General features: G+C 52.5%; 6 protein-coding genes across 6 annotated transcripts in view; 4 read left to right on the top strand and 2 right to left on the bottom strand.

Annotated features, from left to right (window-relative positions):
• Positions 1-151: 151 nt before the first annotated feature.
• Positions 152-1,192, top strand: BBA_04282 (isochorismatase domain-containing protein; the record flags this gene model as incomplete). Its single annotated transcript, XM_008599379.1, has 2 exons — positions 152-302; positions 576-1,192. The coding sequence occupies 2 exons, from the start codon at positions 152-154 to the stop codon at positions 1,190-1,192; spliced, it is 768 nt and encodes a 255-aa protein (XP_008597601.1).
• Positions 1,193-1,455: 263 nt separating this feature from the next.
• BBA_04281 (uncharacterized protein) lies at positions 1,456-3,313 on the bottom strand (the record flags this gene model as incomplete). The annotated part of the gene is made up of 2 exons (XM_008599378.1): positions 1,456-3,050; positions 3,121-3,313. The coding sequence occupies 2 exons, from the start codon at positions 3,311-3,313 to the stop codon at positions 1,456-1,458; spliced, it is 1,788 nt and encodes a 595-aa protein (XP_008597600.1).
• Positions 3,314-4,615: 1,302 nt separating this feature from the next.
• On the bottom strand, positions 4,616-5,570 carry BBA_04280 (GDSL-like Lipase/Acylhydrolase; the record flags this gene model as incomplete). Its single annotated transcript, XM_008599377.1, has 4 exons — positions 4,616-5,176; positions 5,231-5,355; positions 5,410-5,506; positions 5,565-5,570. 4 exons carry the CDS (start codon positions 5,568-5,570, stop codon positions 4,616-4,618), a joined length of 789 nt encoding a protein of 262 aa, XP_008597599.1.
• Positions 5,571-6,025: 455 nt separating this feature from the next.
• On the top strand, positions 6,026-11,544 carry BBA_04279 (BP28CT domain-containing protein; the record flags this gene model as incomplete). The annotated part of the gene is made up of 2 exons (XM_008599376.1): positions 6,026-6,402; positions 6,450-11,544. 2 exons carry the CDS (start codon positions 6,026-6,028, stop codon positions 11,542-11,544), a joined length of 5,472 nt encoding a protein of 1,823 aa, XP_008597598.1.
• Positions 11,545-12,480: 936 nt separating this feature from the next.
• Positions 12,481-14,037, top strand: BBA_04278 (pyridine nucleotide-disulfide oxidoreductase, putative; the record flags this gene model as incomplete). Its single annotated transcript, XM_008599375.1, has 2 exons — positions 12,481-12,616; positions 12,677-14,037. 2 exons carry the CDS (start codon positions 12,481-12,483, stop codon positions 14,035-14,037), a joined length of 1,497 nt encoding a protein of 498 aa, XP_008597597.1.
• A 555-nt stretch (positions 14,038-14,592) lies between these two features.
• BBA_04277 (hydroxyethylthiazole kinase) overlaps positions 14,593-15,919 on the top strand; it is a gene marked incomplete at both ends in the record, with an annotated part of 2,124 nt that continues 797 nt past the window's right edge. Inside the window, 4 exons of the mRNA XM_008599374.1 lie at positions 14,593-14,914; positions 15,041-15,176; positions 15,251-15,572; positions 15,698-15,909. Of these exons, the coding sequence (XP_008597596.1) occupies positions 14,593-14,914; positions 15,041-15,176; positions 15,251-15,572; positions 15,698-15,909 (992 nt within the window). The remainder of the gene's footprint in view (positions 14,915-15,040; positions 15,177-15,250; positions 15,573-15,697; positions 15,910-15,919) is intronic.

Genomic DNA, 15,919 nt, shown 5'->3' with positions numbered 1-15,919 from the left:
TTCCAGTGACGGCATTTCGCCAAAGCTCTTTTCGTCTTTTTCCACTTTGCAATTGTCAAGTCCAATTCGTTACCTCTCAAACGGAGCAGATTGGAATCTTTCTTCCTCAAAAGTGGCTTGCTAGCCTAAAATTTTAAATTCTACGAGTTCAATGCAATTCGCCAGACATTTCCACTTCATCTTCCGCGCCGCCGCCGCCGCCCGCCCACACTCCGCCTCGTCATTTGCCCCAATTCGCCCTTTGGCCGCGATCCCTTCGTTTTCTCGAACCATGGCACAAACAGCTGCTCAGATGCGGTTCAGTACGTAAAAAAAAAAAAAAGACCCCATATACGGCTGTCAATTCATCAAATTGACAGTGGGAAAAGAGTAAAAAAAAAGCTAACACCCCGCGCGTGCGCAGAGAACCCCGCCGTCTTGTACGTCCTTTTTGTTTTCTGCGCACTGTTCCTCGGCCTGCTCTAGCAGTACGACGACGACAGCAAACGAGACTGGGTAGCTAATTGCCATTGGGGAAATACAGTGTTTGCGACTTGCAAGAAAAGTTTCGCAATGCCATTCACGAGTTTGACAAGGTGTACGTTCTTCCGCATGCGCTTCGCCCCCCCTCTTCTCTACGAACCAACCCCCCCTCTTCTTTGGCCTTTTTTCACTGACACAACTACGCTTCTTCCCGGCGGCAAATAGCGTCGTTACGACCGAGAAGCTCCTCGACTTTGCCGCCGCCGCGTCCGTGCCCGTGCGCGCCACGACGCAGACGACTGCCAAGCTCGGTGCGACGGTGCCCAGCGTCGCCGCGCATCTGACGACAGCGCCCATCGACAAGACCCGGTTCTCAATGGTGGTGCCCGAGGTGGTGGCGGATCTAGCGCCCGGGTCGCAGATTGCTCTCGTCGGCATAGAGGCGCACATTTGCATCACGCAGACGGCGCTTGACCTGCGCGACGCGGGACACGCCGTGTATGTGATTGCTGACGGCGTAAGCAGCTGCAACCGGCAAGAAGTCGTCGTCGCGCTGGACAGGCTGCGGGCCGAGCGCGGCGTCGTCGTCACGTCGAGCGAGAGCTGGATGTACGAGTGTCTCGGTGACGCCGGACACCCGGCGTTCAAGCCCCTCATCACCATTGTCAAAGGCGCGGGTGAGAACACGAAAAAGGTCCTCGATAGCTTGCCGCCGATGCCTAAAATTTAGCTCCGACTGTTGGCAGCAAGATACGTTTCTTTCTTTTCTATTGATACGCCTATCAGGCATGGGCCAGAGTATACTAGTATCCGCTCAAAAAAAAAAACAAAAAAAAAACAACCAAGGGCTTCGCGCCGGACATGTCTATGTGAATAACTGAGCAATTTCTGTCCCGGCTCATTTCTACAATGCATGTCGACAAGCAAGACATCATCTCACATTATCTCAATGTCATGTGATTCCAACTTGCCAGCACCAGTTCAGTTCCTTGTCTAACCTTTAGGCTTACTACCAGGCGTCATCCACGAAAAAGCAGACGCCACACCGACTGGGTTAACCCCACGAGAACCAGGCGGTGCAGCGCTCTTGTCGCGCGTTGACGCTTGAGATTGGACATCGCTAGTCGCGCTAACAGATCGCTTGGTGTCTTTCTTGTTGCTCCCATTGATGCTTTCGCCGCCCACGCTGACCTGGCTCTTTCGTCGCCCGTCAGATCGCGAAGGAAGGGGTGCTTCGTAGGCGGCGCCAGTTTTGGCAGATGAATTAGACTTTCCTGATTTCAGAGTCTTCATGCCACGAGAGCCTCTCGCTGGCGCTGGCTGGTATCCACTGATCGAGGCAGCGTCTTTATCATTGCCGCCACTCGCTCCATGTCGCCACGAACCCCAAATGCCAGCAGAGGATTCTCGTCTCGAGGACTCGGAGCCAGTGGCATCTTCCTTGCCAGACAAAGCACCTCCATGACTTGAGTCACGCGGCTGTTTAGCTTCGTTTGTACTGCGACGAGATCTCGTACTGCCACGTCTCCTTCCCCTTGTGTGCACAGTGGTTGGTGACGTTGGCTCTGGAACATCGGCATCATCGCCGAGCGTCCGTCGTGGACGATGACGCGCTTCTTGGCCGTTTTTATCAGCCTTCTCCGCAAGAACAAAGGGTGCTGCGGTAGCATTCAACTTTTGTTTTTCGGGTGGCGCATTGGCGGTGTTAATATGTCGAAACACCTCGTCATCTTCAGGCCGTACGAATGGGACACGTAGCCTATCGCGATCGTTTCCATATAGTACCATGGTATTTTTGGAAAACAATATGTCTGCACAATGCGCTCTCAGGGCATCACTGCCGATGAAAACGCGAATAGGCTTTCGTTCTCCTATAGGATTTGACTGGCTTGACCCAACGACCTCAAAAGCAACGGACATCGATGGTACTAGCCCTTCGGACCCCTCTGAGCTGCGACCACGCCTAGTCACAACGGCCTCTGCAAAGTAGACCTGGAGGCGAGCGCGACATATTCCGTCGACATCCTTTTCAACCTCTTCGGCAAGATCAAGTTCCTCGAGTAATGAGTACGAAATTGTCGATCTTTGGGATCCGCTGCAAACGTCTGCGTAGAGCAGTGTTCGGTGGGCAAAATTTGTCGTCAGCCAGCATCTTATTATAGATGGAACAGAGCCTAGCACAAAAAGAGAAATTGGAGGCTCTGGAATGCCGAATGAAGACGTGTCATCGTCGTCTGCAGTGTCTCGACCTACGCTGCTTGCGCGACCAGACGCGACAGAATGATGTGAGTGAATTGAATGTCCTGCCGAGCTGTGACGCCCATCGGATTTGTGTGATGAGGTTCTTTCCATGAAGATGCCACTTGCCGGGCGCGAGCCAAAGTCTCCTGAGTGGCGGTTGCTCTGCGCACCGCTCCAACCAGAACCGTGCAATGCACTCTCGTCAAATCGGACACTATTAGCTCTAGATGCAGCGCCACGACGGACAGGTTCTTCTTCTGCAGGTCCTAGATGTAACGATCCCAGAAGTTGCTCGCCCTGCTCATCAGAGTCGTCAAATACGTCATTGTGAGGAATTTGAACAGGTCCTATAAAGGGTCAACGCTGATGCTCAAAGCTCTTGTGGCCGACGAAAGATGTTCACAAGTTGAAACTGACCTTGCTGAGGAGTGCCTGCAAGAACTCCTGGAAATGGCGAATTCCAAACAGACTTGAGCGCTAAATCATCCGTTTGACGCTTCTCCAGTCTCGAAATCCTCTCGGCGTGACTTGACTGGGCATATTGAACTTGTTTGACCTCCATCTGAAGGTTGTACAGGTCCTCTGGTGTGATTGGGAATGATTGCTCCATGCTCGCGATCCGGTCAGGCTATATGCAACAAACGTGTGCAGCTGCATGGGCCTGGCCCAGCAAGCGCATGGATACCCTCCGATGGCGTCTGTTATGTAGTATGTCTGTGACTCGAAATGCTATGATCCTCTTCGATGGTGCCGAAAAGAGTTGAGTAATTCAAAAGTGCCGTGCTGTACTCCAGAGGAAGGGCTGTTTGTTGGGCGAAGAGCAAGGCGACCGGGGTAGCTTGGCGATGGGAAGAAAAGCTGCAAGACTGTCGACTCTTTGAGGTGACGGCCGAGATGGGACGGTCACAGGAATACGACGTGGTAGAGCAAGACTTTCTGATAGGGAAGCTGAATCATATGCGCCAAAGATGTCGCGGCGAAGGCAATGTGGCAGCGTGGCTGCTTGTTCGTTCGTGCGTGCGTCCGGTTCTTTGAGGGTGCCAAGAAGGGCTGTCACTTGATTGATCGTACAGAACTGAAAGCTGCGGGGAAGCGAGCGCCGAATAACAGTATTGTGATAATTGATCGCACAGCTGTAGTCGATATGCATCCACTATGAGTTCAAAGATACAAAAGACACCTTGGTACAGGCGTAGAGAGTGTGTTGCTGGAGGTAAGTCTGAGTTTGATTGATCAAGGGAGCAAGCTAGCGCGAATGTAAGGAACGACGAACGATATTGTAAGAAAGGTGGCGCTGGACGTTTGAGAAAGAAGAGCTCCCGCTATTTAATTGGAGTCACTCCGTACCTGCCACGCCTGCCTACTCAGCCGCCGTAGCTTATTTTTACAAAGAATGGATTCCTGGATAGAGTACTTCTTCATCTTGGGCTACATTTTTCTATATGAAAAAATATTAAACAACTAGATTGTATTTATCTTACCATTTGAAATCATGCTTTTGGCACACAGCTTCGCTATTTTAGTACTGTGCCATTGTACTGATGAGTACCTAACCTAACCTCCGTAGGTAGGTTAGGTACCTACCTTAGGTACCTAGGTACGTAGGTACTGGCGGTCTGTTTTGTCCCCCGCTATTAGGTAGCCCCTGTAGCCTTGGGGCCACGGTGGGGATGGCGGGGTGTTTTTGGCGTTGTGGCACCTGTTATAAGGACATATTACCTGCTGTTTGATAGGTACCTACCTATATTTAGGTAGGTCTCTAAGGTAGTGTACTGCCAGACACCACATCATCAGGCTGACAACGGGCATACAAAATGCAAGCGAACTGTTATGAGATACCGTGAAGTAGGGTCTATCTATACCTCTATATTCACAGTCACGTCCAACACTGTACTTAATCTTTATCCCATTCTCATTTCTTGGGCTCGAATGTTCGCCAGTCTGGAAACACGTAGCCCGTGCGGTCCCCCTCGGCCAGATGAAGCCATTCATGTCCGATATGCGGCCATAGAATTTTGTAGAATTCTCTGTAGGCCGTGCCTCCCAGATGAAGCCCGTCTGGAAGAAGCTCCTTCAGTCCTGCGCGCTTGCCGTTATCCAGTGTGCCTGGCAAAGGTCCACCCTTCTCAAAGTCGCCTGGTACCATGTCAATGGCCTTGTCCATAAGAACCTGGTACAGGTCAATGAGGGTCACATTGTCGTATTTCGCAGCGACATCTCGGGCTTTTTGAGAATATTGAGCGCTCGTTGCTGCTCGACGTATGCTGCATGGGAATCCTTCTGCTTTATCATCCTCTGTTGTCTTGATCTCGTCCAATGGCGGTGGCGTTACAAGCAAAATTTTTGGGTTGTGGGCTCGGATACGTGGGTGTTCAATGATGTTGCTCAAATTCTCGCCATACTTTTCCAGGGGGACATGCTGCCAAGTGTTGGGAAGCGGCAAGACTGCATCATTAGCACCGAGAAGAATTACCTGTCCATGTTAGCTACAAGCCTTTGACTAGGTCTTATTTTCGACCTGAGTTACAAGATATTTGATTTCTGGAGACGATGACGTTTTCTCCGGAAAAAGGCGATCAAAATACTTCAAGACGTTGGCAGTGTTGTAGCCAGACAAGCCGCGATTTACGACATCGAAACGACGGGAATACCCTAGACATCGTCTGTTAGAGTTAGTTCCATCATCTTTTCAGACAACTCATTTACTAGACTGCAGAGCTGCTTCGAACGAAAAGCCTTCGTCAGTGTCGACAGAGAACTGGAACAGTGAGTCGCCTAGTAGAACGACTTGTGGATATGGAACCTGACGACAGCGTTGTCAGTTGATACGCATACACATGCACAAGACGTGCAGCACTTACAGCCATTTTTACGTCTCAGTTTCTCAAAATTAAAACACGAGCAAATCTCCTATACAACAGAAGCTCGCTTCATCGGAAGGGAAGTAGTAAATGCTGACTGCCCCTCTAGCCCCTCTTTAAGCACGCAAGGAAAGCCAACAAGTTGCGCATCTAGTATCGGCAGATCCAAAGGATAACAGCCGGAAAAAAAACACAGTCATGTTCCTCGAAATGTAATCAAAGCTAAAAATCGCAAATCACGACATCTCCATTGTTTATGCAACACAGAATTATATACATCGTAGTTACAAAGAGACAATTGGGTCATGTGACCTGATGCAAGTCCCTTATCGATAGACCCCAAGTTCGACTTTCGGCAGAAAAAAAAAAATCCGCCAAGAGCGCCAGCTTCTTTGCAGGCAGGTCTCCCCGCCAGTTTTCACGATCGTTTTAACCAGCAAAAGAGCTGTGAGGTATCTGCAATGGCGACTTCGCTTGCTGCGCAGTTGGCGCAAGTTGCCGCCAAGTCGAAATCGACTTTGAACGTCAAGGCCCAGAAAGCAGCGCACTCGAAATCGCTAATTTGGGAGCCCAAAGTTGCTGCTACACAGAGCCTTCAAACGCTCTATGTGACTTGCTTTCAAGGCTTCGAAGATCTCTGCCAATTGGACGCACGGTTTGTGCCCTTTCAAGGCACCATATTTAGCGAAGAGAGCCAAGATCAAGACCGAAGCCAGCTAACCTCTGCCGAAAATGCTGAGCTCAACCGCCAAGTCGAAGCCTTTCTACGCCTTGTCGGCGGCCGCCTCCGCCTGATGCCAGCAATCAAAGCCGTCGAGTGGCTCATTCGACGATTCAGGTACATATATATTGCAATCTCAATCAAGCATTTCTAACTTTCATCAGAATCCACGAGGAAAATACTGTCTCATTAGTTCTCGCATTCCTGCCGTATCATTCCATTTCTGCGTTTGCTACACTACTCTCGATACTGCCGCGCACAGTTCCTCAGGAGATCCGATTTCTCGATCCTTACATTCGATCTCTGACAACCCCGCCCAGATCAATTCTCGTGCATCAAGCCATAAACCACCCCGAATTCTTGTCGCTGGTGTCCGAATACACTCTCGAGTCATGTCGAAAGCAATATCACTATCCTGCCCTGATCACATTCTGGGCCGGACTGATGACAGAATCAGTCAATGGTCTGCTCGACAAGACCAAGTCTGGACGAGCCGCAGTTCAGGCTGAAAATATCCAGGCCTTACTGCACCGACTCGGGCCCATCTTTGCCGAGTCACTTATGATGAAGGCGGTACCCAGTCTTCAGATTGCGTCATATATGGCAATGACAGTATTTGTGTCCAAGGGTGGCCTCGAGGACGCTGCGGTGACTGCGTTCATGCAGCAAACCGTGCTTGGCTGGTCAACTGAGACGATCCGGCCCGGTCTTGTCTGCCTGACCATTATGGCCCAGTTCAGATCTGCCAAGCAGATGAACAGTAAGGTTACAAAGGCTCTCATGAAGGTTCCAGATGTCGGAGCTCTCCTCGTCGAGATTGGTCAAGAACGGCGTGTTGACAAGCTTGCCAACGGCCTCTGCTTGGCACTGATTGAGCGACTCACCAAGAAGGGTGATTCTCGTGGTCTTTCAACCATAATGGCCATCCTGAGCGGAGAAATTCTCAAAGAAAAGCAGACTGCTGTTATCTTCAAGTCTCTCCTACTCACGGCTCTTAAGCTCAACACTGATAACGACGAGGCTGGGTCACTTAGAAGGGAGCTCGGCTCTGTCCTAATCGCTCTTTCCCAAATATCTGGCAGAGCTGGCGACATTGTTCAGTCAGTTATTGAAGAAGTCGAATTCGATATCGAGGAGCTTGAGATGAAGCTTGACTTATCTTTCAGATCTCGCCGACTCCCAGAGGCCACCGAAGACAAAACGGATCCTACTTCTGCCACTCAACCCGGAAACCGGGACGATATTCAAGAGGCTATTGACGGTGCCAACTCACGTTCTGAAGTCTTGTCGATTTGCCTTGTGCCTCAGCCAGGCGAGATATTCACCGAGTTCAGCCATCTTTTCTTCTCTATCGTCTCTGAACATTCGAAAGACTCGGCTCTGCTTTCTCAATTCGAGGAAAGCCCCAAGTTGCGCCGGCAAACAGCTCTCAAGGACTGCGGTTTCTACAGCTTCTTCATCCGCATTTGGTCTGGGCCGTACCCTGCTCTCGCCCGCACGGCAGCCTTGGAGGTCGTCAAGAATAACGTGAAAGGCAGCGACGATCTCAAGGTCGACCTACAGCACTTGATTCCTTATTGCGTCACTGCGCTTTCTGATCCTTCCAAACGGGTCCGGCGTGCTGCAGCAGACCTCATTGTTATTCTCTCGAGTCGATACACCGCAAAAGCCAGCTTTAAATTGGTCTGGGGCGCAGACACGCTTTATGGCAAGTCCAAAATTAGCAAACCTCTGACTTCCGAAGTTGTCATGCGAATGCTGCACCTTCAGCTGCTGCCAACTATCGAAGAATGTGTGATGGACCCCGACCATATTGCTGTAGTTATCAAGGGTGCCATCGAGCTCGGTACATATCACGTCAAGCCTGTACCTTCTGTGGATAAAAAAGACCACCTGTCCTCCTCTGGTAGACTATCTCTGCTGTCATTCTTCTCCGAGCATGCTGTCGCAACCCCAATACTTCTTGTGAAGGAAAGATTGCTAAAGCTCTTGAATGAGGTCAAGAGTGTGAGTGGCACATCTCGAACAAGATCTCTGTTACCTGCGCTTCAGTGGTGGGCTGCACTTGGCGAAACGGAAATCGAAACAATGTGCCGCGCCGAACACATTGAGCGAACGGAAGCAGATGCTCGCTTCGTCGATATCGTTGTCCCAAATGACGCAACTGGTCTTGAATTCTTCATCGAGACACTGACCAGCACCGAGGTCAATGAGAAGCCTAATCTTGTCCAGGCCATATTTGCTCGCATTCGGAAAATGTGGCCATCGATGAAGGCCGAGTCAAAGTTTACAGTGGCAGCGCAGTTCCTGGAACTATCACAGCAGTCAGGAGAAGACGACTCTTTCCCAATTGTGGCCACGGAGGCCTCGGACCTTCTGAGAACCGTACCCCTTACAACTGATATTCTTTCACACTTCTTGGATTCCATCCAGACTGGTACTAAGATGATTACCGAGCCGCCACCAAACAAAAGACGGCGCATCAGTTCTACTGATGGTAACCGCGAACTCATGATGCAAGTGACCCCTGAGCTAAGTAAGGCTCTACGCAAAGTCACTTTCGTGTTGCAGTTGGTGGACAACTCTGAGCCCGTGAATCATCCGGAGCTGCTTGATGGTCTGTTCACGGCTCTCTCCGAGCTGCAGCACTTTAGAACAGTGGTTGGCTCAGAGCTTGGCTACCTGCAAAACCTCATTCTTCGCAGTCTTTTGGCAATGATGCCCGCTTACAAATCAAACAAGAAGCTCGGCATCGACAGCTCTGGTGGCTACGGTGACTTGCTGGTTAACTGCATTCAAAAGTCGTCTAGCCCTGTTGTTCAAAACGCTGCCCTGCTCCTCATTGCTAATCTAGCGACAACGGCTCCTAGCTTAGTGTTGCATAGTGTCATGCCCATCTTCACTTTCATGGGCGCCTCGGTTCTGCGCCAAAATGACGACTACTCTGCACACGTTGTTTCTCAAACAATCAAGGAGGTTGTGCCTCCTCTCATCGCCAGCCTCCGCAAGGGGCAAAAGAACCCTCTTGCAGGTGCATCTGATATCTTGGTCAGCTTTACAACGGCGTATGAGCATGTCCCATCTCACAGGAGACCAGGCTTGTTCCTCGCTCTTGTGGAAACTCTTGGTCCAAAGGATTTCCTGTTCGCTCTGGTCAGCATGCTCGTCAACCGCTACGACGCAAGCGATGACTTGCTGCAGTTCAGCGCTGAGCTCCTCGATAGCTTCAGCATCGAGATTCAGCTTGAAACATTGGTGAAGCTTCTTGGTCTTACTGCAGACCTTTTCAAGGCCAAGCCAGGCATCTCCGCTACTCTTCTTGGAGCCGGCGAAGATGGTGGAATCAAAGACGTCAACAAGGTCGCTCTGCGCCAGCTGGCAGCCTTTCCTAGTCTCCTGTCAAGCAAGGCACTTGTGTCGCAGATTGCCAAACTCGAAGATCGCGACGATATGGAGGCTGCTGAGATTCGCTCCACGTATGCTACATTGCTTGAGAACATCTTGCTGCTGTCGGATACCGTCAAGGCCAACAAAGCTCTCCGCACCCGCTGCGGAGTCGCGCTCGCCAAATTGCTCAACCTCCTGTCTATTGGTGAATTCATCAAGGCCGTCGAAAACCTTCTGGATAGACCTGACTTGACCCTGCGACACAAGGTACTCAAGGCCCTCGAGGTTCGTGTTGAGTCGGAAAGCAACAACGATGCTGACGCAAGAATTGCACTTCTTACGTTCCTTCCTCAACTCACCGCCGTCATCCGCGAGTCTCAAGATATACGCTACAAGCATACTGCCGTTACATGTGTGGATAAGATTGCAGAGAAGTATGGCAAGAAAGATATAGAGGCTGTGGTAGCTGCAGCATCTACAATTGCTGGGGAGCATTGTCTGGGACAGAGTGAGAAGCTATTGCGCACCATGGCACTGCTCTGTCTGACTTCCTTGGTGGATGTCTTGCAGGAAGCCATTGTGCCAGTGCTGCCGCTAGCTGTGCCAAAGGCCATTGCCTATTTGGAGCAGAGCCTCGATGCGAGTTCGGTAGATGAGGAGCTACATTCGGCCAGTTACGGCCTCCTAGCCTCGCTCGCAGAGCATTTGCCGTACATGTTGTCTACATATATGGACGACATTCTGCGTGTGTCAAACACCTCGGCTACAGCTGATCTGGATGCCGAAACCAATGGCAATCGCGTGCTCTGCCTCGAGATTCTTGCCAAGAAGATGGATGCTAAGGAAATGCTGACGGGCTTGGATCGCGATTGGGAGTTTGCGCTTGCGGCGGGTCCTTTGGTGAGTAATATCTCGCGATCGCTTGAGAGGCGTGGGGCTTTTACTAACAGCATTACGCGCCAGGCTTTCTCTGAATTTATCAACATGCTCGGCCTGACCATTGAGAGTCACTCGAAGAGTGTTGTCGCCAAGCACGCTGGTATCATCTCTGGCCTTTTGCTGAAAGCTTTTGATCTGCGCCGACGTATCTTTGCGGCCGGTGAAGGTGGGGAGAAGATGCTACGGCAAGTATCGGAGCTGGAAGCTGCAGTGCATGAAAAGGCCATGAAGATGATTTATAAACTGAATGACGCTACGTTCCGGCCGGTTTTCCAGCAGATTGTCGAGTGGCCTGGTTCCAATATTCCGAAGTCGGACAGCACGGGATACGCCTTGCAACAGCTCGCTGTGTACGGGTTCCTGCAGACCTTTTTCGACAACCTTAAATCGATTGTGACGAATTACGCTACGTATGTAGTAGACGATGCAGTCAAGATTCTCGGCAAGATTCAGCCACAAGCAAATGCTGAAAGCCGAGACTTGTGGAAACGCGTGCTTGGCACGCTGAGCAAGTGCTTCGAGCACGACCAGGATGACTTTTGGCAAGCTCCGGCGCACTTTGGCGCAATTGCGCCCGTGCTGCTGCGACAGTTCCTGCTGGCCCCACAGATGGACGTGGAAGCCGATTTAGTGCCTGCGACTGTTCAATTGGCTGCCGCGGCTGATTCGCAAATACATCAGAAGGAGCTCAATTCTGGTCTCCTGCAGCACCTGCGCTCCGAGCAGACGGCTGTGCGACTGGCAGCTGTCAAGTGCGAGCAGGCATTGACGGACAAACTGGGTGAAGAGTGGCTTTCGATGCTGCACGAGATGCTGCCGAGGATCAGCGAGCTGCAGGAAGATGACGACGAAGTAGTGGAGCGAGAAACGCATAGATGGATCGTCAAGATTGAGGGCGTGCTCGGCGAGAGCCTGGACGCCATGCTGCAGTAAAACGGGGTGCCGACATGAGGCTTTATTATCGGTTGGTTGATTTCATTATTTCCATTAGAAACGGTGTATATTGGGTCGTCAAGATGGATTCGGACATTTCATTATTTTTATACATAGATGGCATTGTTGCGCTTGCGAGGCGATGTCAAGAAAATCGAGAAGAGCAACTTGAACCAAGGCCAAAGCCTGGAGCCGGAGCGGATTTTTGTGAATGGCCCGTTAAGTAGATAGACAGCGCAGAGGATGTAGGGATCTATTGGCTGTGGCCCTCGGGACCCGAAATGTCCGTTGTCAGCTGTCAAGACTTCAGAAGACGAGTGGCTATCGCAGCCGCGAAGCCGCATTCATCGGGTAGGGCATTGCCGTTAGCTTGGGTGAAGAAGGCACAAGCTAACATTGGGCTTAGTACATACTTGGGCATTCTTGGACTCTTCCTTGGCTGGCAACTGGGCAAGATTTCGACTCGTGCGGATAAGGAAGGGGCCTTGGGGCCCATCAGGTACGTCGGTGCTCCGGGAACTCCGGCGAATTATCGTCCAAGACACAAAGTGTCATTGCTTGGGCAATGCGGCAAAGAAAGTCGATGTACCGTATTGAAAAAGGCTGTCTGCAGTCAGCCAATTGGGTCGACATGATTACGCCCGGTCAAGCAATTGCTGACGAACCCTGACACCCTTCCAGCTTCCGAAAGCGCAAGCACATGCACAAGCCTTTACTTTAAGCTTTGGCTTCCCACAGTATGGAGTACTACCAAACTACCTAGGTGCTAGTATGTAGCGCAGCGGATCTACATCTACTTATTAGTAGCTGGTGATATCATTATTAGTGCGTACCCTGCACCCACCCATTGGCGAAACAAGGATATTCTGGTCCGTCCATTGTGCTTTCCCAAGTCATCGGAGCAGAATTATTTTTGTCGCAGTTTACGCAGTCAAAATGAATGGTCTCGGTGGAATCACAACAAGGCCGGCAAAGAGCGCTAGGACGGTACTGAGCAGGGCAAGAATAGCTCTACCGGCTCGGCCGAGCTACGTCAGAGCTCAGAGTACCACAGCTGCTGCACCTAGAACAAGTGAGCTCCAACAAAAATACCGTGAATCAAAATCGCGCAATGTATTAATCAGTGACACAGGGCAACCAGGCGAAAAGGAAAGAGTCGTGATTCTAGGATCAGGCTGGGCAGGCTATGGCCTCGCGCAAACCATCAAACCCTCCAAGGCGTCGCGGGTGCTCATCTCGCCGCGGTCGCACTTTGTCTTTACGCCGCTGCTGGCCTCGACGACGGTCGGCACGCTCGAGTTTCGTGCCACGATTGAGCCAGTGCGCCGTCTCGGTCTTGACGAGTTCCACCAGGCGTGGGCCTCGGACATTGACTTTGCCAACAAGACGATTCGGCTCGAGGCCAACACGATGAGCGCGGCGGCGGGCAGCAAGACGAGCCCGCTCAGGGGGCCCGAAAAGGGCCCCGAGTTTGACATTACCTATGACAAGCTGGTCATTGCCGTGGGCTGCTACAGCCAGACGTTTGGCACCGAGGGCGTGGCGCAGTACGCCTCGTTTCTGCGCGACGTGGGCGACGCGCGCGCCATCCGGCTCAAGGTGCTGACAGCGTTTGAAAAGGCCGACTTGCCGTCGACGACGGACGCGGAGCGCGGCGAGCTGCTCAACTTTGCTATTGTGGGCGGCGGGCCGACGGGCATCGAGTTCGCGGCCGAGCTGCACGACCTGGTGCACGAGGACCTGGCCAAGCTGTACCCGTCGCTGATGAAGTTTGTGCAGGTGACGGTGTACGACATTGCCCCCAAGGTGCTGCCCATGTTTGACCAGGCGCTCGCGAGCTACGCCATGGACCTCTTCCACCGGCAGGGCATCCAGGTCAAGACGGAGCACTCGCTGCAGAGCATTCGCCGCCAAGGCGACATTCTCAAGCTGCGCATCAAGGGCCACGACGCCGAGGTGGGCGCGGGTCTGCTGGTATGGAGCACTGGGCTGATGCAGAACCCGCTGGTGGCGAAGCTGCTGGAGCAGGACATTCCGGGCCTGGGCCGCATCGTCAAGGACGCGCGCACGGGCGGCATCATGACGGATGGCCACATGCGGGTACTCACAGGGCTCGAGGCGGGCGGCGACGGTCCGCGCAAGCCGCTGCCCGACGTCTTCGCCATCGGAGACTGCACCGTGCAGGAGGAGCACCGGTTGCCGGCCACGGCGCAGGTTGCCAGCCAGCAGGCGGCGTGGCTCGGCAAGCGCATCAACAAGGGCGACATGGACACGGCCGACGAATTCAAGTTTCGCAACTGGGGCGCCATGGCGTACCTGGGCAGCAAGCGCGCCATCCACCAGCACGGCGCCGATGGCCTCAAGGGCTGGCCGGCGTGGATCCTCTGGCGCACTGCGTACCTGACCAAGAGCATGAGTTGGCGAAACAAGTTTAAGATTCCGTTTCAATGGCTCATAACGGCTCTGTTTGGCCGAGACATTTCTCGGTTCTAAGCGAGCTACGCTGTTTGAATCGAGGCTTTTTTTTACAATCTAGACTATACTATTTCTTAGGTTACTTTATTTTTTTCCGGATCAAGAACGATTTTCAGCGTTGCAATATTGACAAGGCAGGATGGAATGGTAGGTATATCAAGTCGACAACTTGACGGCGCAGAATCGGGCCTGCTCGGAGCATGCACAAGCAAACAGGCAAATTGGGCAGACGGGTAAATGATTCCGACTATTGAAAATTTGATAAAAAAAATCATGATAAACCCGATTACAAAATATTCTCATCGCCATGTCACGATGGTGTAAGTGCCCTGCCGATCGTAACCAGGACCGGCAGTTTGGGGAGCTCCATAATTCCGTCATCGCGCAGCCCCCGCCATCTCTATCTCTCCAACAAGTTTGAGTGAGTTTCTCGATATCAGACATTTTGGACATTCATCTCGACTTCATCATCAGTGACGCCCAATTATCATCTCTCTCTCCCCCCCCGTTCACCAACTAACTCATCCACCGTTCACCCTCGGACCGAAAACCACCCGGTGAGGAGACGCAACAATGCTCTCGCTTCTTACAACGAAGCGCCCGACGACGGCGCCCGCGCCTCCACCCAACTACGGCGTCTACCTCGTCACCGACTCGACGCCCGCGATCCTCGGCGACCGGGACCTAGCACAAGTTGTCGAGGCGGCGCTGCGGGGCGGCGTGACGTGCGTGCAGTACCGCGACAAGCTCGGCGAGCATGCCGCCGTCGTGGCCACGGCCCGGAAGCTGCACGTCCTGACGCGGCGCTACGGCGTGCCTCTGCTCATCAATGATCGCGTCGACGTGGCTGTCGAGGTTGGCTGCGAGGGCATTCACATTGGCCAGGATGACATGAGTGAGTGGATTTTTTTTTTTTTCATTTTTTTTTTGTCTTGCGCAGCGATGATCCAAGCTCCAAGGGACGGACGACGGGAAATTGTGGTGAATGTGATTGCTGACAAGGGAGGATTTCTTTTTTTAGACGTACACGAAGCCCGCAAGCTTGTCGGAAACGACAAGATTATCGGTGTCACTGCAAGCAATGCCGACGAAGCCATTAGAGCCTGTGAAGACGGCGCCGACTATCTAGGTCTCGGCACCGTCTTCTCTACCGCCACGTGCGTTGCGTTGGACTTTCTCATACAAAAGAACAAAAGACCTAAAAAAAAACTAACCGCTTCGAACCCCTTAGTAAAAAAGATACCAAGTCCATCATCGGACCCTCTGGCGTCCGCACCATTCTCAAAGCCATGGTCGAAGCCGGCCACGGCGCCGTCCCTACCGTCTGCATCGGCGGCATCAACAACGACAATGCCGCCAAGGTTCTTGCGCAATCGAGCGCCGCCCCGGCCAAGTCTCTCGACGGCGTTGCCGTCGTCAGCGCCATCATTGCCGCCGAGGACCCCGCTGAAGCGGCCCGGTTCCTTGCCGGCCATGTTGCCGTGGCCGCGATTCCGCTCGTCGTGGGCGCCGTGGGCCGGACGACGCCGCTATCCCACAACATGACGAATCTTGTAGGTCATGATACTTATCCCCCCCCCGGGCTTATCTATTCTTCCCCCCCCTTTTTTTACAATCATTCACACGATGGAGCCGAAATCTTTTTTTTAACATACCCGTGTCACTCTCCCCCATATAGGTTGTGCAAAACTTTGCCGCCAACGTCGCCCTCGCCGTGGGCGCCAGTCCCATCATGTCAAACTACGCTGCCGAGGCCACCGACCTCGCCAAGCTCGGCGGCGCTCTCGTCGTCAACATGGGTACCGTGACGCCCGAAGGCCTCGCCAACTACAAGCAAGCCATCAAGGCCTACAACGACGCCGGCCGCCCCGTGATCCTAGACCCCGTCGGGTAAGGCAAC

The sequence above is a fragment of the Beauveria bassiana genome, assembly GCF_000280675.1.
Source record: "Beauveria bassiana ARSEF 2860 unplaced genomic scaffold BBA_S00009, whole genome shotgun sequence".
NCBI lineage: Eukaryota > Fungi > Ascomycota > Sordariomycetes > Hypocreales > Cordycipitaceae > Beauveria > Beauveria bassiana.
Note: the sequence above shows the minus strand (reverse complement) of the source record. Positions and strands in the feature narration are given on the sequence as shown.